This window comes from Sceloporus undulatus, chromosome 2 (assembly GCF_019175285.1).
Source record: "Sceloporus undulatus isolate JIND9_A2432 ecotype Alabama chromosome 2, SceUnd_v1.1, whole genome shotgun sequence".
NCBI classification, from domain to species: domain Eukaryota; kingdom Metazoa; phylum Chordata; class Lepidosauria; order Squamata; family Phrynosomatidae; genus Sceloporus; species Sceloporus undulatus.
The window spans coordinates 106,610,470-106,635,280 of record NC_056523.1 but is presented as its reverse complement, the minus strand read 5'-3'; the positions used below and the strand labels follow the sequence as shown (position 1 = coordinate 106,635,280).

Here is a 24,811-nt window from a genome sequence, read left to right as displayed (position 1 = left end):
GAGGCTGGATCAAATGTTTAGATCTGGCATGTAGGTGTCTGATTCCCTTCTTCTTGGGTTTAGTTTAATGTTTCATAAAGTTTGTGAAGATTTTTAGAAAAAGATAGGGCATATTTTATTATTATTACTATTTTGAGCTGAACTTTATCTGGAAGTTTTAGAAAGAAAAAAAGTATAAAGTTAAATTAATGACAGAATCATTTCCTCACTTTATTTAAGCAGCAGAAGGAATAAATTGACATAACTTTTAAGTATTTTTCTCCTTAAATGTACTATGATTTAGGATCTTGGCATACAGAATAGATTTAGTGATTCAACTCTTAACTTTTGTACTGAGTGTAAGTACATGGTTCTGACCACAAACTGCTTTTTCTGTGAAACTGTATGTATCTAGAACAACATTAAAAGTTTAGTTTAAAAATTTTACATACATACATACATATATATATACACATACACAAGCACACTAACATGCAAACAAAGTCTGATCAATGTACAGATGGCAGGAGAGGAAAAAAACCAAAACACTGTATCCCACAAAGAACAACAAAAGCAAAATATGGACATGGAAGAGATTCACATGAATAGAATAATTTAAATTGAAAAGATTTTGTACTATGTAAGGTAATATTGTCAGTTAATTTGGAAGGTTTCTTGCTGGCTACATGTGAAATCTGTATAAGTGTACTTTGAAAATAAAGTTAGAGATCCAGTTATTTGGGGAAAGCAAATAAAAGATAAAAACAACAACATTCACTACCATGCCAACTTACAGACAAAACAGACTAAGATGGTTTTAAAAAATTACCGGTCTTGGTGGTAGCGACTGTCTTTACATACGGGCAGCTGACTATTTGCATCATTGCTACACCTGTAAAATGGATAAGCAAGCATGTTGGAAAGCTGCCACTGTATGTCAGCTACCACTGGGAATCTGAGCAGTATCAGTCACCTGCTACAAATTTAGCAAGCCATTTTTTTCAATGGCAATAAACAACAAGCAGGGATAACATTTTATTGAAGTGATGTCAGATTGATCACAGTTCCTGCAATAGCCTTGATTTATGCTGAGCAAGAAGACTCAAAGGACAACAGATATGGTCCTTTAAAATTGTGGGATGACCCAGGGATTTAGATTAAGTGTGGGTAGATTCCTTGACCTTTGAGAAACAGTGCTAAAAAGATAGTCCATACTTATTTTATTCTCTAGAACTTTACCCAGTATTTGGCAAAACATCTCAGGCAGCCCAATCATATATATAACTACTTGGAAGGAAATCCCACTGTGTTCAGTAGGGCTGAATCCCAAGTATGCAATGGACTGAAGCTGTAGGAATGTATTTATTTTGGGAAACAAGAGAAAACAGTAATACTAAAAGGACAATATCATACTATGAGGCACAGGTGTACCAGTTTTGGGGGAAGTATAAGAAAGTGAAGTGAAATAAGAGGAGACAAGATATGGAGAGAAGAAACAAAAAACTGAGTTGATGGCTATTTAGCAGCCTATACATGGTGATTAAAAAAGAATGGTGTAAAACTGAGTAAGAAGAACTGTACTTTTGTACCATTCTTTTTATATCACTCTATCTGCACTCCCATACATCTTCTCTCATCTCTCCCACTCCTATATCAATTCAAGGATAGCCCTTTACGTGTTATCCAAGCCAAATGTGAACTATTTTCCATCTTGTGATTAGGATAGCATTTACTGGGCACCATTAATGTAGAGAGATCTTGTAGCACCTTTGAAATTAACTGAAATTAAGTTTCCTAGTTAAGAAGAACAGATTCAAGAACTGTATTTTAATTGAAAAATGATATTGACAGGTCACATAGGATAAGGTAACCAGAAAATGAGGAAGGAAAATAAAGGAATTGGAGTGAGATTCCCAACAAGAGATCATTTAAAGAAGGCTACTACATGAGAAAAACCAAATTGTTACAGTATCTTCCAGTTTTGAAATGCAAAAAGTAATTCTCTGAATTCCTGAAAAAATTATATTTTACTGTCGGGGGGGGGGGGGTGTGCTTTAAAGAAAAAAATATAAATTCAAAACACAAAAATCAAAATGTTTCTCAAAGAGAGTGTTCTATGCAATAAACTATAATATCATTCAAAGGTTTTTGTATTTTATCAGTCTTGAAGATAATGTCCAATATTCTAATAAGATTCCCAAGCTTTATTCATGCATGGAACAAAAAGCAACCTGGCAGGTCAAGCAGAGTATTTGCTGATATATGCTAGGGTGAATTAATGCTATAAAACCTGTAATGAATGCAGAGGTTAATCTTGTTAACCATATTCTGAATGTGCCTGAAAATTAAAGCTAGGGCTGTAATCCTAAACACACTTACTAGAAAAGTAAGCCCAACTGTGTATACAGTTCTCCATAAACATGCATAGGATTGTACTAGAAACTAGTATGTGCAAATAAATATAAAAGTTAATTGAATTAAGATTTTATCCATAAAGATTTCTCAGGAAAATAGTCATTTTCACTGTCAAACTCAACCATGTTAAAATGTACCATTTGCCTGAATGTCCTAAAAGAGGCCCACTGTTCCAGTTACAGGTATGTCACACAATATGTAACTGCACTAGATTGGCTTTGTTAAGCGTTAGAGATGTAGAAATTTGCATGACTGCAACTACAGAGAAGAATAAAGACAGTGCCTTCCTCTCTTTCTGGTTCCCTCTACTTTTCCTAGCATTATTGTTTTTTCCAGTGAGTTGTACCTTCTCAAGACTCAAGGGGTAACAACAAATATAATCTTAGTCTTGCCAAATGTTATTCTGTAAACCCTCTTTATAGTTGTACAGATATTGATTGCAAATTAGATAATCTGAGGCTGCTGTCCTTGAACTTCCAGGGAGATTTCTGGCTTGATCTGTTCTAGGACCCATTTGTTTGTCTTTTTGGCTGTCCATGGCATCCTCAATACTCTTCTCCAGCACCACATCTCAAATGAATTGATTTTCTTCCTATCTGCTTTTTTCACTGTTCAGCTCTCACATCCATACATGATAACAGGGAATACAATGGCTTATTTACTTTTAAATAAAGATTTTCCTTGTTTGTGTGAAGGAAAGAATGAAGTAGACGCAAAGGGGCCATATGCAAGTTCTCAAAACTTCTACAGATCTAGACTTAGTAAACCAGCATTTTATCTTCTCATGGTGCTCACAATGTACCAATTCTCTCTTAAATCATACAGATGTGAAACCTCACTCCATTTTTGTAGTGAAAGGTTCATATTATAAGAATTTAAGCTGGAGTGTAGTCCACTCAGATACAGCTTTAAAATTACAGTGTGTTCCACACAGCATATGTTATTTCAAATGTCAATATGCCAACAGTCACAGCCTTTTTGCAATCTATGTATTCTGTATCTGCACATTTCTTGACATCCAAATAACTTTGTTTGTTTGTATAATACTGAATACTTTCCATGATTACAACACCTTTTCTGTCAAGTACACATACAAAAACCTGTTCTGAACCTGCATTTTAGCCTACAAGGGTTTCTACAGAGAACTAGTCAGCCTAAGAATCAATCTGCAGAGAACAGGGTTGGAAAACCAGTGGATCTCCTGATGTTGTTGGATTACAGGGATGATGGGAATGGCAATCCAACATCATCTGAAGAATTACAGGTTCTCCAACCCTGATGTAAAAGCTGTTTGTACCTTATTTTACTTGAAGGCTGTAGTCTACTTCTACCAGACATCATCCAATTTTAAAACAGGTAAGGCCTAATATAACATTTTTATGGCACAATCCTATGCATTGGATTCAATAGGACTTACTCCCAAGATAAGTATGTAAAGGATCACAAACTAAGTACCAGAGACAAGATGAATTTCTTCCAACTACTAATTGTAAAATCAATAAATTATGTTTTCTGAAGCACAAGATGTATTCTGCTCATGCCAAAATAGTATTTCACATGACTGGATGCGGCTTATTTCCAATAAAAATAAATATTGGAAATTCTGCTTTCAAAGGATTGTCTAATAACTCCAAATTTGTTGAAGAATAAATTTTAAATGAAGAGATTCAGGCAAATTCCATACACAGTGGACACATGAGTGCAAACAAATTGACAACATGGACATGGGACTGACAAGACAGTTGTGACTTCCCAATTTACCTGGTAGTGGAATAGGCATGCCGGGAAGGGGAACACGAAATGGAGGTACCATTACTGGTGGAAAAGCCGGAATTGCTGCTGTTGGCTGAGGAACTGCATGAGGAACTGCAGGAGGCAATGTCTGTGGGACTGGCTGTGGTACAGTTTGCACAGGCGTAGCAGAAGGAGCAGAGGTTGAAACACTGACTGAAGGTGTGGCAACTGAAACAGCTGAGCTGGGGGTCTGGTCTTGTGTTGTAGGTGCTGATAAAGAAAACAGACATCTGAAACTGTATCATACAGTATCAGCTGTATATTTAATAGGACTAACCAACAGTGCCTTGTACACTGATGCTAAACTGGGCATAATCTCAGCTGATTTAAACATATATACAGTATTGATATAGTTTTCAGAGAGGCAACATATTATTTCACTTCAGTACAGATCTCCATTATAACAAATTGTTTTACAAATTATAGCTAGGATCTTCAAGGTGCTCTGTTACTGTAGCCCCCTTTAAAGAAGTTTTCTGCTATGAGAAACAAATCATGGAACAATCTCTGCAGCTCTGAACATTTACTCTGTTCATACACACACTCACCTCAATTGCCTATGTAAAGTAAATTTCTGAAAAGAGCTGATACTGAGATTTTTCAGCTTTCTTCAAAGGACAGTTCTAGCATTTTATTTCACCTTCACATTTTCCATATAATGCACCTAACAAACCTCCAGAGCAGTGGCAGAAGTTTTCTGTTGATTCACCAAACAGCAAAGATGGTCAGTTTATGAATGCATAAGCAACTTACATAACACCAAGAAAATACAGAACCACCCCAAACAATAAAACTACCATTTTGGTCAACTCGAGTGCACAAGCTATGTGCAATATAACAAAAAAATATAAAACATGTCAGCAGTGCTCAATGTTTTACCCCTTGAATTGAGACATTGTAAGCAATCTAGAATCCTGTAGCACCTCCAAGTGGCATTAGTATTTAATATTGAATTCTGCAGGCATTTAAGGATGCAGAGAGGTCTTGTAACACCTTTGAGATGAACTGAAAGAAACTGAAAGCATGAGCTTTTGTAGACTTCAGTCCACTTCCCCAAATGCATTTGGGGAAGTAGATTGAAGTCTACAAAAGCTCATGTTGCCAATTTCTTTCTTTCAGTTAGTCTCAGATGTGCAACAAGATCTCTCTATGTACTGATTCTACAAACTAACATGGCTATATCTTTGAATGCTACTACTATGGAAGGCATTTAAGGAGTTAATGTTGCTTATTCCAATATGCATAAAATGCAGGACAACCTAATAAATGTAATTGGTTGCAGTATAGAATTTGCTCACTTTAAGCCTCATTCTGGCATTCAGAACATTTTAATCCTGCATCATGGTTTTTTTGCAGATTTTGCAAAGAACAAAACCTACAAGGCAATTTACTACACTGCATATTGTAACATTTACTACACCAAAGAATTGTACTCACTGACTTATAGATACCTGCCATATTAAAAAAAAATCAACAGATGAAATATCAGTATTTTAAGACACAATCAGTATGATGGTTTATTTCCTTTCTTTCTTTTTTGCACAAAAAGAAGGCTGACAGGCAAAACAAAGACACAATCTCATGTGAGCATATGTTTTCTAGTTCTGGGTGTTTGGATGTTATGGAGAAACTTTGTTTCTGCACCTACATGGGGGTGCATTTGGGGCATTTTTCTACCCTGCAATACACTCAATTTGTTATTAAGGTCACGAAGTATCTCAAATTAAGTCATTCAGTATAGGTTTTCTCATCTGCCTACATGAGAACCAAGAATTAAAATTCAAAATATACCATAAAACACTTTCAGTAACATTCTCATAACTAAGAGGCTGTATAGACAGCCCTGAAAGGGTGATCTGCATCCACCCATTTTTTCCCATAGGCTGCACCAACTAAACAGCGGGGCCTCCAGGAGGCATAGAAAGGATCTTTCTGGGATGCGCCAAGGCACCACTGGCACCCTTACGCGCAGTGATGATTTACGTGTGGCGCCATTTGGAGGCTGCACCACACGTATGTCATCATGGTGGCCCCCGTGTGGACAGGGGCGAGCCATGATGGCACCAGGGGGTGCACATGGTAGGGCTCGGGAGCGTGTGGACGCTCCGCATTTCCGAACCCTAAAGTCAGCCCCAGGCCGCCACAAAGCAGCGGTCTATAACAGGCCTAAATCTGCAGAAGAATTACAGATACATTAAACTGTTACAGCACAAGGGCCAGATATTTTCTAAGGTCTTCCTTCCCCTTACACAATAGAAACACTTCAAAAAATAATAGAAACCAAAGCAGACGACATATAAATCCAATAGTTTATTTGAGCTGGATCACATGGGTTGCTTCACTGTCGATAAACCTTGGAAACCTGAACCATTTTAAAAAACAGTCAAGCTTATCTGCAAGTACAGTCAGCCCTTCTTATACACGGATTTTTTATACACGGATTTAAGCATACACGGTTTGAAAATGTTCCAAAAAAGTATAAATTTACCTTGATGTTCCATTTTTTATAAGGGACACCATTTTGCTATGTCATTATACTTAATGGGACTTGAGCATACATGGATTTTGTTATACACGGGGGGATCTTGGAACCAAACCCCAGCGTATAACAAGGATCCACTGTACTACCTTAATAACCAATGCACAGACAAGATAAGAATGCTTCTGAAAATAAGCAATATATTCTTGTCTTTACTACTACTGAGGCAGTATGTGCACCAGAAATTTAGATCAGATGTGGGAAGATTACAAAGGGACTCCAGGAGTAAACTGCAACAAAAAAGGAACCATTCACCTTCCTGTTGAAAACAGCACATAAGCAAGATAAGATCTTGATCAAGAATCTACATAGTGGGTGCATTTCTTCAGATGCATGATGTTAAGCGCTCACTAGATATAAGGGAATCCCATGATATCAAGAGGGAAAACCAGAAAAATCCTAAAGGTACTCATGACTCACATCATGCTTTTCAAAAAAATTGAGTTTTTTCCCCTCTACTAAACAGGAGAATATGTGGGTTTTAAAATATTCATAACTTAACTCTATTTTTATACCTGGATCCTCCACACAGGTAGTCACCACAGAAAACACTATGTTCACATAATAGATTAGATTTTTGATAAGGGGAAAAAAACTAGTTTACAAATGTGATCCAGCCCATCTTCTTCCACATAAGTCCAGAATGGAACAAGGAAAGAGAAAAAAGGGAGGTAAGAAAAGCAGCAGCAATCTATACATGTTGAAAGGCCTTACATTTGACAAGTGACACAGTAGCATTTTCCCCCAAATAAAGAATATTTCCTATCCCTCCCTTCCTATGTCCTGCAAAATTTACTCACTGGAAACTGTTTGTGAAACGGACGTAGCTGTAGTAGTAGTAGAGGTTGTAGATGCCTGACTACTTGATGATGCAGATGGAGATACTGCTGATGTAGGACTACTTGTAGTAGGTGTGGAAGCACCTACAGCTTGAGCCTGGGCCTGGGCCTGTGCAGCCAGAATTGGTGTCAGTTCAGACTGCTGAATAACTTTCACGCCATCAGGTTTGGTCCATGCTGATTCACGTGTTCGTGCATTATAGTAATAAACCTTCAGAAAAAAATACATAATTTTAGGTTACATATATGATCTTATCCTTTATGCTTGAAGTTCACAGCTAAAATATCAAATCAATCTATCTACTGATTGAACTTAACATTTAACTACCCGAACAATTGAATCAATAAGATTACTAAGTTCTATAATACAATATGCATTGTAAAGGTGGCATAACAACAATTGTTACTAGAAATAAATCTGACCTTTCCATCTGGAGTTTTGTTTTCTACCCATATCTCTTCAGTAGGTGGCATTGTTGGAGTTCCAGGGGCAGAGACTGGTGGCATCCCTGGAGGAAACATCATACCAGGAGGTGGTGGCATGTTACCCATAGGAGGAGGCATAAAAGGAGGTCTCTATAAAAATATACAATAGTCAATAAAAGATTATATGTATTCCAATTCACAGTGTCTTCACAATTAAAAAGAAAAAGCATATATTGTAGTTAGCCTTTAAAAAATTGTAGTTAATGTAAAACCAACAGGTGGTCATTGCAGAAAGAAGCATGGGATGTAACAAAGCACTCAACTTTACAAGTAAAAGGAGAAACAAAACCTGGGTAGTAAAGCTACAATCTAACCATTTGGAGTTAAAAAAACGTGACAGTTGGTCTGTAGCGAGGTTTTTTTTTGCGGGGGGGGGGAGGGGGGGAGGAGAGGAGGAGGTTAATCCAAGCTGGCCAAATTGTTTTAAGAATACAGTATCTGGTTTCAGCTCTGCACTGGATTTAGGACAGAATCAAAATAAGACACTCATAGAATATTTTGATGCAATTCATCATATTAATCTTTCCACTTGCCATACAGAAAGTATTCCATTCATGATAACTGCAAAATTTTTATTGTACATACCAAAAAATAATCAGCTAATGTTAGTACTCTAAGGACAGAAGACCTCCACATGCATACTCCATTGACACACAATCTATTACATTTTTTGCCATCTATAAACCAGGTTATCTGCACATTTACAAAGCCGCAATAATTAATATTCAAAATGAAATCACATAGTATCAAAACAGACTTAACACAATGCAAATTTTAAAAAAACTGAAAGAGCAGGGGAAATCTTTGCCTTCTGCCAATGCCACCAGTCCAACCTCACCCCACCATGTAGGACAGTAAACTTCACTATGAACGGCATTCCAAAACCATGTAATTTTTTAAAATCCATAAAACATGTTACCAGATAATGACTTAAACATAATAGAATTATTGTAACTATGTCAATCATTCCTTCACCAGTGGTTGAGATCTTTAATATCAGAGAACATTATAAGCATTCTAAATGTTCAGGAAAACAGAAAACCCTGTAATGGTACAAACAATAAAATAAATTTTATTAATAATTCAATAACAAAAAACGGAAATAGAAGACACCAACACACACAAAAACTGTACATACAAAATCCACACCAAGACAAACAAATAAGGAAACAAACAACAAAGGAAAGAAAAAAAAACCCCTAACAAGCCTAAAGAGATAAGAATATCTAACATATGGTCCCCCCTGCATCCCCTTCTCTTATCTTACTGCAATTATTTCCAGGACACAATATTCCTGACTGCAGTCAACAATTCTACTATATAATGTCCTCTCTAATTAACTTTCATTTATATGTATGTACATTCCTGATCCATAAGAAATAATTCATATTTAAACATCAAAACCAATAATTGCACTGTCTCCCAATCTTTTTTAAAAAATAATCTATAAAGGGTTGCAAGGTATTCATATACACTTGAGTCAAGATTTCTTTTATCAAGTTGGTCAATTTATCTGATGTAGCAAGATCCATTAGTTTTTCTAGCCACTCTTCAACATTTGGAATTTCCTTTTGCTTCCAGCATTTCACGTGCAGTACTCTTGCTGCTGTAATCATATAACAAATCAGAGTACTATCCCTCTTTCTGATTTTTCTTCATAATCAATCATATTTAAAAGGAACAACTCAGGTCTAGATTATATCTGTCTTCAAAATCTTATTCATCATCTTCCCTATTTTTAACCAATATTTTTTTGAAAGACCACCATTGGTGGTAAAAAAAATACAATTTCATTGGCCGCTCCAAAAGTGTGGAATGACCTGCTGGAGGTGATCCATCATATTACCACCCTTTAAAAAGGCTGTCAAAAATGGATCTCTTCCAGCAGGCCTTCCCAGAATGACCTACCATTAAAAGATAACCCCGCCTGCCCCTAGTTGTTCTACTCCACTCTCCATTCTTTTAATAATTTTATAACTAATTTTAATCTTGAATTTGTAATTGATTGTTTTAATTTGATGTTGGTGGAGGGTTGCAGATTGTATTATTTTGATTATGGTGTGTTTTGGATTTTATTTCCTCTTATTGTAACCCGCCTCGATCCATAGGGAGAGGTGGGATAAAAATAAATATTATTATTAGTATTATTATACAATAGATTTATTGCATTTCCTGTATTTGCTATATGCATTTTTATACACAGCGGACTCTTTTTATACACTGGGGTTTGGTTCCAAGATCCCCTGTGGATAACAAAATCCATGGATGCTCAAGTCCCATTAAATATGGCATAACAAATTGGTGTCTATTATAGAAAAAGGAAAATCAAGGTTTGATATTGGAAATTTATACTTTTTTTGAACATTTTCAAACCTTGGATGCTTGAATCCGTGTATAAAAAAATCTGTGTATAAGAAGGGCCGACTGTATTTTGGCCAACTTATCTGGGGAGAGGTAGCATCATTTTAAACAAGTAACTCTCTTTAAGGTCATAACTACATGCAAATTTTAAACCCTTGGACCAGTTAACCATACAATCTTGAATCTGTTCCTCCTCTGTTTCAAATCTTAAGAATTTATAAATTTTGCAAGAGTGGGCTTTTCTTCCATAATCAGTTTTTCAAAATGTTTTACTTGTTCAAAGCTAAATCTAGTTTTATCTTTCTTGAATCATTCCCTTAATTGAAAGTGCATTAACCATTGCAGTTTGTGCCCTTCCTCTTATAATTGTTGCAATTCTTTCATTCTCCCTGTTCCTTGTTGTATTTTTATTAAATCTTGGTACCTTAGCCACTCCTGTACATTACCACTTTCTGACAGAATGCTTCTTGAAGAGAGAGCCAGCCAGGTATTTTAGTACCAAATCGGTCTTTATATTTAACCCATATTCTCAACAATGCTCTTCCTATTATGTGATTTTTAAAATCCACAATCATCTTAACTTTACCATACCAGAGGTACATGTGCCACTATCCTTCACCCATGTTATACAAATTGATTCAAAGTATAAATTCATATCTGGTACTCCTAATCCTCCTTTCTTTAGCATCAATAACTTCCCTTTGGTTTTCTAACCACTCACAAAATTTGCCAGGTCTTTTTAAAAAAATCTAATTTAACTTTTAATATGCATTGGTTTTATATGTTCTTTTAAACTGATGCTCCCATGGATACCAAAATCTATGGATGCTCAAGCCCCATTATATCCAATGGAATAGTAAAATTGTGTCCCTTAAATAAAATGGCAAAATTTAGGTTTCCTTTAGGGGAAATATGGGGCTATTTTCAAGACTTGGAAGGCTGAATCCATGAGTTAAAAAATCCATGGATACGGAGAGCTAATTGTATAGCAAAAGAAAAGATACACGAGCTGCGCGGTGGCGTGGGGGAGAGAGGAAGGAGCACCGGAGGCCCAACCATCGCCTCCAACCCCCTCCCATCTGGCAACCAGCTGCGGTGCGGGTGAGAGAGGAGCAGCCGGGGGCCATAAAAACGCCTCTGATTTATCTGCTCTCTCCGCACTTCAAGGCGCAGACCCAAGAAGGGAATCGGACGATTGGAATAGGGGGCAGTTTGGCTCCCTATCCTTCTATTGTGGCAAGCCGGATCTACGGATTCGGGGTCTCTACTCCAGAAAAGGGGGGTGACTTGTGGGCTCGAGGGGGACCTATTGTTTCTCTCTCTTCCTGATCCTCCCAAGGGAGGTAAGGATTGAGAGAGGGAAGAGGGTTGCAGAGTAGCCATTGCCACGATAGACTGCTATTAGCGTTAGTCTGATATTCCTTTTTTTAGTATCAACAGTTAAATTACTAGAGACTAAGGAGTGCCGAAAATAGGTATAGACCAATAATTACTGGACTTAGAATATGCTCTTCTGAATGTAAAGAAGGAACATATAATTAACGTTTGTGGTTGACATAGAAATTTAGAATTGTATATGTATTTTTGATTTTTCCATTTGAATGGTGGAGGAGGCTTGTTGAAGGCTTCGTAACTGATAGGTAAGGATTGAGGCAGAACTAAATTTGCGTCATGGTGGCTGGTACTAGATCTAAAATACAGACACAAACACAGGCGCCAACACAAACTAGAATTTTCTCCAATTCCAGGAGGGGATCACTGGAAACATCAGATAAACAACCAGATATAACTATGACAATATTAAAAGAATTAAGAGATTTCAACGTGCAAATTAGACAGGAACTTAAAGATACAAGGGAAGAAATAAGATTGGATGTATGCAAAGAAATTGGAGAGCTGTCTAAAAAGATAGATAGTATGACTAAGGAAGTAATAGAAATAAGAGCAGAAGTGGACAAAGTTGTAGTCAAAACTAAGGAATTGGATAGAAAAACGGAAAAGATAGCAAAAGATAGGGAAAATGATAAGCAAAATATCCTGATTCAAGAAATCAGATACAGGGATAGGAGTGTGAAAATCAGAGGGCTTCCCGAAAAGGAAAATCTTATTTTACGTTTATTACTGGAGTTAGCCAATTATTTGGATGTAACTGATGAAATGCTAGATTTACAAATTGAAAAAGCTTTTAGGATCAACTCAACTTTTGCTAAGGAGAGAAACCTGCCAAGAGATATTGTTGTATGTTTTACTAATTCTAGAATTCGAGAGAAACTGTGTCAGTTGAGTTATGAAGAAAGATTAGTTATAAATGATAAAGAACTTGAGATATTTAGTGACATACCGGCTAATGTTTTGAAAAAAAGGCAGGAATACAGATTTTTAACCCAACTTCTGTAGAAATGGAATATCAGGTACAGATGGGAAAGAATAGAAGGCATTTCTTTAACATATGGGCAAAAAAGATATAGAGTTAATTCGATAGAGAAAGCAAAAGACATATACAGGAAATTGAGAGCTAAAAAAAAGAAAGAGGAAGAGAAGGAATTTAAAGAAAAAGAAAAAAAGAAAAGAAAAGGAGGGAAGCAATACCGAAATAGGTTTTGTAGAAATAAGTAATACTCAGGAAGCTAGAGAAGACAAGGAATTAGGTGTGCAGGAAGTTTCATTAATAGATTTAGACCTAGCAGTGCATGAAACTAGCAGAGATTCCAACTCAGACGAATTGTACTGAATAGGTTAGATTACCTGTTGAACTATATAAATAAATAAATGTGACTTTAAAAATTTGCTCTTTCAATGTGAGAGGATTAAACAATAATTACAGAAGGAAAGAGATTTTTCATTATTTGGAAGAAAACAATTGTGACATAATTTGCCTGCACGAGACAAAGATTAGAAACAATGAAATAAAATTTTTGAGAAACCCCAAAATAGGATGTTTGTATTATTCCTCAAATGAAAATAAGAGAAGAAGAGGAGTTGCTATTTATGTTAATAGAAAGTATGATTCTAACTTAATATTTAAGGACACAGAAGGAAGATTTGTAGCGGCCGAAGTTGCTGTTGGTAATGAAAAAATTAAAATCGTATACACTGGAAAAAAAGGATGTATTCTTTCATAGGCTAAACAAAGAACTGATAGAATGCAATGGAATTAACATAATACTAGCAGGAGATTTTAACGGGGTTATAAAACCAAAAAGAGACAGGGAATCCAAGAGGAAAATCCAAAATAATCAAGGTAAACTTCCAAGTTCCCTTTTTGAATTGTTAGAGTAACATGAATTAACGGACGTATGGACACATCTTTATAAGGGAAAAAAAGGATTCACATACTACTCTGATGTACATAATTTGTTATCCCATCTGGACATGTTTTTCACAACTAAAGAATTAACAACAAAGCTTTAAAAGATGGAAATAGCACCAAGAGTAATGTCTGACCACAATTTGATAGAAGTATTAATAGATGTCGAGTATAGGAAAACGGGGAGGCCATGGAAATTAAATGAGAATCTGATTAAAGACAAAAAATTTGTGGAAGTTATGAGAGAGAAAATGAAATACTTTTTTAAGGAAAACAATACAAATGGAATAAAAAGTAAGGTTGTCTGGGATACTTTTAAATCAGTTATAAGAGGAATGTTGATTTTAAAAGGAGCAGAAAATAAAAGACAGAAAGACGAAAAATACAAATAAGATATGCAGGAACTAAAGATATTAGAAGATAAAATGATGATAAACAAGAATAGTAACAATCTGAAAAAACAATATATAATACTAAAAAATAGAATACAACAGTTAAATACGGAAGAGACTGCGAAAAAGTTAATGAGAATTAAACAAAAACACTTTGAAGGAGCTAATAAATCAAAACGTTGGTTAGCATACAAATTGAAAAAGGAAACAAGAGAAAAAAATGATCAATGAAATTAAGATAGGACAAAAAAAAATAACTCAACAGGAAGAGTTAAAAAGAGTGTTTCAAGAATATTTTACAAATGTATTTAAAGAAAATAAAGATGATGAAGACTTTGATGGAAAATTAAGTACTTATCTTGATAGAAAGAACATAAAACGGATGACAAAAGAACAAATTGAGGAGTTAGAAAAACCGATACAGGAGGAGGAAATATCGAAAGGGATAAAGGCATTGAAAGAGGGGAAAGCACCTGGGCCGGATGGCTACACGGCTTTTTTTATACAACTTTTGAAAAAGAGATCACTAAGGAGTTAGAGAAAGTATTCAATAACATAGCAGAAGGGGGGGTCCCTAACATGTAGAAGTTAGCAAATGTAACCTTAATACCTAAAGAGGGTAAAGATAGTACAGAGCTCGTCAACTACAGACCCGTTGCACTCCTAAATACAGATTACAAGATTTATACTGGAATTCTGGCAAATAGACTTTAAAAAGTACTGGAGGAAATTATACATGTAGACCAAAATGGATTTTTGCCGGGAAGGCATGTAAGATCTAACATACGTACCATCTTGAATATAATAGAACATTATACAATACACAATAATAAAAAGATGGCGCTAATGCTGGTTGATGCTGAGAAGGCTTTTGACAATTTGCGATGGAAGTTCATGTTTGAGGTCATGAAAAGAATGGGGATTGGGTACAGATGTTTATCAAATACTGCTCAATTATATGCGGATCAGAAAATACAAGTTATGGTAAATGGGCAAAAGACAAATTGTATTAATGTAGAAAAGGGCACAAAACAAGGATGCCCCCTCTCACCTTTGCTTTTTATTATTGCTTTAGAAGTATTGAATAATTCTATCAGAGCAAATAAGACAATTACTGGTACCAGAATTAAGGGCGTTGAATACAAGCTTCGGGCCTATGCCGATGATATGATATTAATATTAGAAGATCCAAACAACTGTATCGATCGTGTTTTAGGGGAATTGAATGAATTCGGTTTATTCTCAGGATTTAGGATAAACAAAAACCAAACTATATTGATTACAAGGAATATGAGAACAGCTGATGATAAAAAATTAGCATTGAAATCAGGAATTGAAGTTAAAAAAAGAGCAAAGTACTTAGGTATTTGGTTAATAAATAAAAACATAGAATTATTTCAAAATAATTACAAGGTAGTATGGAAACAGATTACAAGGGATTCGCAAAGATGGAACAAGCTGGACCTGTCATTGCTAGGAAGAATAAGTACTATCAAAATGAACATACTCCCGAGAATTATGTATCTTTTTTTAAACCTGCCCATTATTAACAATGATAAAGTAATTTTGACATGGGAAAAACAGATTAACAAATTTCTATGGAAAGGAAGAAGGGCAAGGATCAAAGCTCAGATATTACAGAAAAGAAAGGAAAAAGGAGGTTGCGCCTTGCCCAACATGAAATACAGTAGTATTTTTGGGCGGCAGGACTATTATGGCTGCAAGACTGGGTGAGATTAGAAAATAACAATTTGCTAAATACTGAGTCATCCAATATGAGGTATGGATGGCATGGATACTTATGGTATTGTAAAGACCTGGTTAATAAAGAATTCATAAATCACTCAATTAGGAAGCCTTTGTTAAGAATCTGGAAATTAATAAGATCAATGTTCTACACAAAGATACCATACTGGGCCTTTGCTCAAGAAGCTCTGCCTGGCAGATGGGAAAGAACACAAAGTTGGCTAAGATATAAGGATTTAATTAAAAGGACGGTAAAAGGTGAAATAGAAATTAAAACCAAAGAGAAACTGGAAAGTAGTGGAATTATTGTTCAGTGGTTCACGTACTGTATTTACAAATTAAATCCAAATTCAAAGAAGATTTATTAAAGGAGGGATTGGAGACTCAGCCAAATGAATTGGATAAAAAATTTTGGACACAGATAAGGGAAAGATTTCAAAATTTTATAAGTTACTGTCATTAAGGGAGCTTGAACCTGAACTGATTACAGCTAATATGAGAAGATGGGCACAGGATGTGGGGCACCCGATTAGTCTGGAAAATTGGGAAAATTCGTGGAAAAAAACAGCAAAATTTACAGTGGCATAAGACTTGAAGGAAAATCACTTGAAAGTTGTAAACAGATGGTATTTGACGCCGTCAAGGTTATCCAAGATACATAATACTAAAGCAAATAAATGTTGGAAGTGTGGCAAGGTAAAGGGAAGTTATTATCATGTATGGTGGTCCTGTACTAAAGTTAAGTGCTTTTGGAAAAAAATTCATGACAGCATACAAAAAATAATAAGAGTAAAATATACTATGACTCCAGAGCTATATCTGCTCAATATGACCACTTATTTGGGGATCGAGCCAGAGAAAAGGTATTGGAAAAGCGTGTTATATTTTGTAACAGCGGCTCGAATACTTCTTGCCAAATTTTGGAAATTGAAAAGATTACCTAACATAGATGAATGGATACAGAAAGTCTTGGAAATCAAAGCAATGGACAAATTAACTGCACTATTAAAAAATGAGGAATATGAAAATGGTTTGTGGATACCTTTTGAATAATATGTGTATAAAAAATGGAATATAAGAATGTAAGAATGTAAGTTAATCGTTAGGATGAGAATGTGAGGTTAAAGTAAGAAGATAGGTGCGTGAGATACTATATTATGGTGGTAGATCAATTTGATTACTTTACTTATGTTGACACAAAGTATCTTCCCCCACATGCACACCTCATCACTTCTCTACCCAGTTTCAAAACTTAATTAAAGACTACATTGTTTAGAGAAGCATTCCCAGAGGTGAGCCCCTCTCTGACCCAGGAAGCCTCCTTTTAACCATCCATTAAGAAGCCAAGCCCTTCCTCCAGTCGATCTGCCTTGGTCCAGGTCTCGGAGGTGGAGAAGAACTGCTGGACCCATTCCCCACCACCACTCCCCTCTCCTTTTGTGTCGTGTCTTCTTAGATTGTAAGCCTAAGGGCAGGGAACCGTCTAACTAAAAGATTGTATGTACAGTGCTGTGTAAATTTACAGTGCTTTATAAATAAAAGTTAATAATAATAATAATAATAATAATAATATGCATACATGAACGCAGTAAGATTTCAGATTGGAGAGTCATAACATAATGAAAAACTCAACAGAGTATAGTAAAAAAAGATACATATAGTGAGATTGTGCAAGGTTGTACTTAAACTTATTAACCATATGTCTGTACTCTGGATCGGTAATGCATGAAGAGGATAATATAGATATATTGGATGTATTTTTTGTTTAAGTTGTTTTAGGTTATTGAAATAAAGAATATATTAAAATTAAAAAAAAAGATACACCACACGCACCTGATGGCAAAACAGGACACCAAAGAAAGCACATACGAAAAAGGAATAGCAAAGATGTCAAAAGCAAATCTAAAGAGAGCATAAAGTTGTAGAAAGAATTGACAGCTGAAAATAGGAGGGCTGGGAAAAATTCACATTGCACCTTGGACAAGAGAAGGTATTTTGAGAAAGAAAACAACACAGAGACAAAGTTGCAAGGATGGCAGGGAGCTTGAGAGTTTGGAATCTTTCCCCTAACCAACTGATCTATTTTTTAGTAGACTTTAATGTTGTTAGATGTTTTATTTTCAATCAGTCTGCTTTATGCTTGTATCTAATGTTATTATTAGACGCTATGGATCCTCCTTTTTGGGGGAGAAAGAAAAATTGGAAATCAAATCAATCATACATTAGTAAGTTCCAAGTAGAATCACAGAGTTATAGAGTTGGAAGAGACCCTAAGGGTCATCCACTCCAATCTGGTCATGCAGGAATTCACAATCAAAGCACCCCCAACAGATGGCCATCCAGCCTCCAAAGGTGACTCTACCACCCTCTGAGAGACTGTGTTCCACCTCTTACTGTCAGGAAGTTCCTCCAAATGTTTAGGTGGAATCACTTTTCCTATAGCTTGCATCCATTGCTCCATGCCCTAGTCTCTGGAGCAGAAGAAAACAAGCTTGCTCCATCCTCAATATGACACTCCTTCAAATACTGTACTTACACAGGTCTATCTTATCACCTCTCAACTGTCTCTTCTCTAGACTAAACATACTGAGCTCCCTAAATCTCTCCTCATAAGTCATGGTTTCCATATCTCTTCATCATTTTGGTTGCCCTGCAGGGAGTAGGGGGAGGAGGAGGAAGAAAAGGAGAAGGAGTAAGAAATAACAAAATGTATTTCTTACTCCTTATTTCTGTTTGTACATGCAAACACCAAAAAAAACCAAAAAAAAAAAAAAAACCCCAATTTTATTATAGTGCACTGAGGATGGGACTCGGGGGCAAAGAGACACTTACACACACAAACACACACACCCCAGCCTTGTAAAGCAATCGGGGCTTTCCTCTAGGGCTGGGGAACAGGAGGACGAGGTAAGATGTTCTTAATGGAGTAGGAATAACAGTAAGAAAAAAAATCTTACTCTGGAGTAAGATAAGGAGTAACCCCAGAATCACCACTACTCCCCAGCCCTGTCCAACTCTGGACAGCTCTAGCTTGTCAACATAGTTTATTGAATTGTGTGGCGTCCAGAACTGGACAAAGTCTTTCAGGTGAGACCTGACCAAAGAAGAGCAGACAACCAAAAAGGGAAAAAAATGTTTTTAGATGGAGAATTAGAGAAGGAATGGAGAGTAGAACTGAGTAGCAAAACAGGAAGAAAGGCTGAGGAAAATACCTAGGGCCTAAAGGTGAATGCTGTTGCAGTAAATTTCATGCAGGAAGACAAGCTATAAGCTAAGTGCATTAGTTTAAACTTCAAAATATTAAGAGTCAACAGTGAGGGGAAAAACCCAGACATCTAAAATTATCTCGGTTTATTGCAAACCTTTAGACAACTCACTATCAGTAAAGGAATGACCACATATTTCACCCAGGAAAAGCAGTCCTTTGCCTATTACAGAACAACAACAACAACAACTCCTCTGTACTATTCTGAAAAATGCACCTCATGGACATTTTTACCTGTAGGTGGGGAGGTCCCATAGGTGGAGGAATCCCTCCTGGAGGTGGCATTGGAGGCATATTTGGATCAAATGGAGGACGTCCAAAGGGGGGCCTAGGTGGTGGAGGTGGGCCTCGCATCATGCCGAAAGGTGGAGGTGGACGCATAAGAGGCGGTGGCCCTCTCATGACAGTGTTTGGTGGAGGAGCTGGACCACGAAATCTCAGTGCTTGTTGTTGAGCCATCCTGTGAGCAAAACCAAGAAAGAAACAGTTTTACGTTCAAGCTTGTTGCACAATAGAAGGGTGCGGGTGTGGTAAGTGAATGAGAATTTTGTGACATAAGTTTTCATGAACAATGCTAGGGTTCAAATTTCTTGGGAGGTTCTGTCCTCAAAATTTAAATTTATGACAAAAGAATATAAAAAGGGTGCCTACTTAGAATGGAAAGGCACTGTGCAAGCTTCCCTCCCACAGGTCTAACTGTAAAGCACCTTCAACATAAGGTGTAATACCCACTACTCTAAAATATCCAGGGCATCTAAATCTTTTTGTACTGGTAGCAGATAGAAAGGCAACCAAAAGTGTCATAATGTGAAAGGATGCCCATGATTCATTTGAATGAAGGCATCTACATCCTGTCATTTATAAACTAAAGACAGATCTGAGTATGTTAATCCCACTGTGCCACCCAGCCCTCTAAAGAGGTAACTTAGAAAATGTATATATAGAAAAAAACGTTCACCTTTGTAACCAACAAACGCTCTTCTGATGCTCTCAGGAAAACAATTTTGCCCACCATTTAGTGCCAGTGCAATACCAATGTTGGCATGATGACTCAAAATTGAAAAAAACAAAGGTTATAAGGTGGCGAACGACAACAGACACATAATTCAATACTCGTTATTAAAACATTTTCTAATTTAGACACTGCATACCGTTATGGTATATAAAACTTCTATTGCTGCATATAAATTTGTAAATTTGTAATGTGGCACCATATGTGGTCTCTAGCAACTGAGATGTTCCTGGCCACACCAGATCACTGTATCCTTGACAAATGAATCAGACTATGTAATCATGTATATAGCATCATGTGGGATGAACTGTACATATGTAAACATTTCAATTTATGTTTTTAAAATATAAACAAGGTTGGGATTCTTTCTAAGTACTACTCCCATTTATTTTAAAATGAAAAAGCCACATTAGATAATTGTGCATAACTAACACAGTATAAATTTTATCTAGTTATTTGTCAATATTTATGTGCAACATGTCTTAAAAATAACAATTTTGCTAAGGAACCTCTTTTGACAATTATGGAAGACACTATCTATACGATTACTGTAGGCCACAAAACTATGACAGTCAACAAATGGACTCCAAATTGATTTTGTTATTTTATTCTCACTTTAATTTTTATGATTCTATAAACAACTGGAGATGGTACATAGGAATCATAACTTTTCAATAGCAGAATCCCCAAAGGGTTTCTGTTAAATACTATTTGAGGAATTCAGGTCCCAAACATTTATATGGAAAGCATTCTCAACAATTTCAGATCAAGATGTTTATGAGACCTCTTTTAAAAGTGCACACATATAACTACAAACATAATGAAAGCTGGCTTCTTTGTCGCTTCCAATAAATATGGGCATTGGTTCTGGGGGGGGGGGGCAGTTGTTTGAAAGTGTCAGCCAAGGAGATTTAACAAGTGAACCAAACCTCACAGATTTTTCTTTTTGTTTTGGCAACTTCTCCTATAGATATTTGCTGTAGAAATCCAATTTCATTTGATACTTAAGTTTATTGTTTTCCATTACAAGATGACCAGTGAAGCAAATGTGCTGAGACAATTTAGTTTTTTCAATTCAGTGCGTGATGGCTTTTCGGGTTCAGACAACCTGCCAAAGAGTACACAGTGTTCTGGTGTGGTACAGGACTTCCTCAGCTCCCCAAACATCCACTAGACATTAGATGTTTGTCTTTCTCTAAAGCCTGGCACTTGAGGGAAAAGAGAGGCTGGCAGCAACTTAGGCCTCAAGCATACGGAGGGCTTATTACTACAGGATTTGTAAGTCCTACTTGCTGTAATCACGGCTGTTATGAACAGAAAGTTGTGGGCCTAGAGTACAAGGGCTGTCCTGTTTGCATAGTCTAACCTTGTTCCTTGGTCATAATGCAGTATTTCAAGAGGTTTTTAAAAAGTCACAGAGCCTAATGATACAAACATAAGGCATTAAAAGTTTTCAGTTGATTGTAAGGCTGTAAATAATGGTGCAGTGCTTTTCACCACCCTCATAAACGGACTTTTGATAACTCTTTTTCCATCAAAACTAGTTACAGGATAGATTCACATAACATGATCAGCAAGTGATCTTTGGAAAGTGTGGCTCATCCCAAATGAACTTACAGGAGAAAAGGATAAACCAACTTGCATCTGGGAGTGGGCTCTCTGGCACTGGAGATTAGTATTTGGTCCATTCCTTGTGAATAAACATGGAGGAAAGGAATCCAGATTTGTTCTTGACATCTTTCTCTACTTTATTTGGAGGGAAACCAGAGAAGGGAAGCTGCATGCAGCTAGACAGCCAAAAAAGAAAAGAAAAGCCATTCCAATGGAAATAGAGCAATCAAGTGCCATGCTGCCAATTCATGAGAAATGGAGGTTTCAAAGATCCCAGGCTTGCCATGCTGTGTGAATACATCAACTGCCTTTCAGACTTGCACCTGAAACACTACACAATATCTTGCCTTCCCCCTGACTTTACACTGGCATGGAAGGTTATTTTGGTGAAGTTCTCCCTGGCTTCTCAGGGTCACTCTGCACACTGCAGCAGTATATTTCTATGTACAGAAATGGACCAAACCTCGCATGAAGACTATGATGCACGAGGACCAATTATGCACAACCTGATCTGCACCCAGACACTGGCAGGCTGCAATACATGTGACACAGCTTTCTACCAAAACATCTACCACTTTTCCCATCAGAAGACAGGCACAGAGGCAGACATCATACATGGCATTCAGCACTTCCTAGATGGTGGAGTCTCCTTGTGCAATACAGTAGTTCTGTTTTAATAGTAACATTTTAGCTGGGTTGTTTCTACTGCAAGAGGTGAGATAACCATTGCAAGTCAAAGTCAACCCTGTTCTCGGAGACGCTATGTGCAAACATCCCATTCCCCTGGCTTTCATTCCAATACAGTATTTACCCTCAAGGGCCCCTTGCCAAGTATGGTCTAGCACAGGAGTCTCCCTGCCTAGCACCTCAAATGCGCTTGGACTGCAACTCCCATCATGCCAGCCAAGACAGGGGCCGAAGCCCAACACATCCGCAAGGCATCAGGCTGAAGAACAGCCGGTCCTTCAGGAGCGTGTTTTCCGCCAGCCTTGCTAGCTCTAAGTCTCTTTTGAGCATAAAGGCTGCTTCCACACGGAACAAATAATCCAGTCTGACGCTGCTTTAACTGCTGTAGCTCAAGGGAATGCTGGGATTTGTAGCTTGGCCAGACGTTAAGCATTCTCTGTCAAAGGTCTGTTCCCACAACAAGCTACAAATCCCAGAATTCCTCAGGGTGACACTTAAGTGATGTCAAACTGTATTATTTTGAGTATCACGGTGGGAGGGCAGTCAAAACAGTCTTGAGGCTGTGTCCACACTGGGGAAATAACCCGGTTTGGCACCGCTTTGACTCTATCTGGCTCGAGGCTATGGAATTCTGGGAATTGGGAGTTTGTTGTGGGGCTCAGAGCCGAGGGCCACAACAAACTCCACCTCCCAGAATTCCATAGCAAAGAACCAGATAGAATAAAAGCGGTGCCAAACCGGGTTATTTCCCCAGTGTGGACGCAGCCTCGAACTGGGATCGTTCCTGCGACTGAAGCGGGTCAGAACGAGGCCTCCCTCCCTCCCTCGAGGCCTTGAATCGCGGGAATCCCGCCTTCCTCAGAAGCAGGAGAAACAGCCCGAGGAGAAGGCCCTTAAAATGAAACCGAACCCCTCAAGGGCCACGATTAAAAAGGCAAAGGCGGGCGCTGCTGAGGAAAGGCGCCAGTCATTTAACGGGGGAAAGGCTCACCAGCGGGGCTTGAGATGAAAAGCGGGAGAGAGAGCGAGAGGAGGGGGCGGGGCTTATTAGGCTGACTAAAAACTGACTGGACCAACGGCCACTTCCGCCTCGAGCGCTAGCGCGAGGACGGGTTTGTGTGCGCGCGCAGGTGAAGCGCTGAGGTCACCGACTGGCGCGCGCGCTCCCTCCATGCTTCTCTCTCCGCGCGCGCGCATGCGCATGGAGGGAGCGCGCGCGCGCCAGTCAGTGACCTCAGCGGTTCACATGCGCGCGCGCTCGCTCACAAAAGCCCCGTGCTCCAGGCGACCTGCCCCACCTCCTCCTCCTCCTCTTTGGCCTTACCTGATCTCATTATTGTATCGCTCTGCCGCTGCCGCTGCCGCAGCGTCCCCTTCTCCGCCCCCGGCTCCTCCGCCACTAACACCAACGCCGCCACCACCGCCACCTCCTCCTCTTTCCGCCATCACCAGCCCACCAGTGCTGCCGCCGCACACGCCCACCCTCGCCCAAGTCTTCCTCCTCCTCATTGGCTGCCCGAGGCGTCACTTACCGGACGTCAGAGAACAAGCCTCTCTCCCGATTGGCTGGCGCCGCCGCCGAGTTTGAATGAGGGGAGGAAAGCGAGCGGTGACTGGGTGGTATGGGAGGTCATCGAGGAGAGCCTCTGGGAGTACGTCACATGAACTGCGACCCGGAAGTGATGCGGTTGAAAGAAAGAAAAAAGCTAGGATCGGATTCTAGAGAGAGGAAAATGGAAGAGCGCCGTGACGTCGTTGGGACGTAATTCTTCGGAGTTTATTCAGAGAGAGGAACCATTTTGAAAAGAGGCAGGGCCGCCCATAGAAAGCCATAGAGAAACAGAAGCAACTGCGCCTCAGGGTTCCTCTCTGGCTGGAAGACTCTTATTAGAAGCAACATCATAAATAAAATAAAATCTTAAATTTGTTTTTTCCTCAGTAAAAATAAATAAATCTTGGTTTGTTTTCTTTCACTTCTATGCCACCTTTCTCCCCAAACAGGACCCAAGGCGGCTCACAAGACAAAAACATTATTAAAACGTCACAAATACTGTGGGCAGGTTAAGGTTAATAAATACACTTTAAAAAAAAGCTAAAAAGACGTCACTTTAAAGCACGACGATCTATATTTCCTCCCTGCTCTCTCTCTCTCTCTCTCTCTCTTTTGCTGCCTGAGCAAAGCTGCTGCATCTGCACTGCAGAAATAATCCACTTTGAGACCAGTTTAACTGTTCTGGCTCAGTGCTAGGGAATCTTGGGAATTGTAGTGTGCTGTGGTGCTATCTCTGACAGAGAAGGCTATATTTCTCACAAAACTACAGTTCTCAGAATTGCCTGAGCCAGGGCACTTAAAGTGGTCTCAAACTGGATTATTTCTC

At 38.1% G+C, this 24,811-nt stretch overlaps 1 protein-coding gene across 8 annotated transcripts in view; it reads right to left on the bottom strand.

Moving 5' to 3' along the window:
- Positions 1 to 23,908, bottom strand: part of TCERG1 (transcription elongation regulator 1) — a 56,949-nt gene extending 33,041 nt beyond the window's left edge. For 3 of the 8 annotated variants that reach the window (XM_042448391.1, XM_042448399.1, XM_042448393.1), the window contains exons 1-6: positions 23,758 to 23,908; positions 19,358 to 19,583; positions 7,990 to 8,142; positions 7,528 to 7,777; positions 4,156 to 4,398; positions 809 to 871 (exon numbers count right to left, since the gene is read on the bottom strand). In XM_042448391.1, coding sequence (XP_042304325.1) covers positions 809 to 871; positions 4,156 to 4,398; positions 7,528 to 7,777; positions 7,990 to 8,142; positions 19,358 to 19,583; positions 23,758 to 23,879 — 1,057 coding nt within the window. In that variant the 5' untranslated portion in view covers positions 23,880 to 23,908. Of the gene's footprint in view, positions 1 to 808; positions 872 to 4,155; positions 4,399 to 7,527; positions 7,778 to 7,989; positions 8,143 to 19,357; positions 19,584 to 20,081; positions 20,174 to 21,752; positions 21,923 to 23,424; positions 23,687 to 23,757 lie in introns of those variants that run through there. The other 5 variants (XM_042448394.1, XM_042448395.1, XM_042448397.1 and 2 more) reach the window with 4 other exon arrangements.
- Between the last annotated feature and the right edge of the window lie 903 nt (positions 23,909 to 24,811).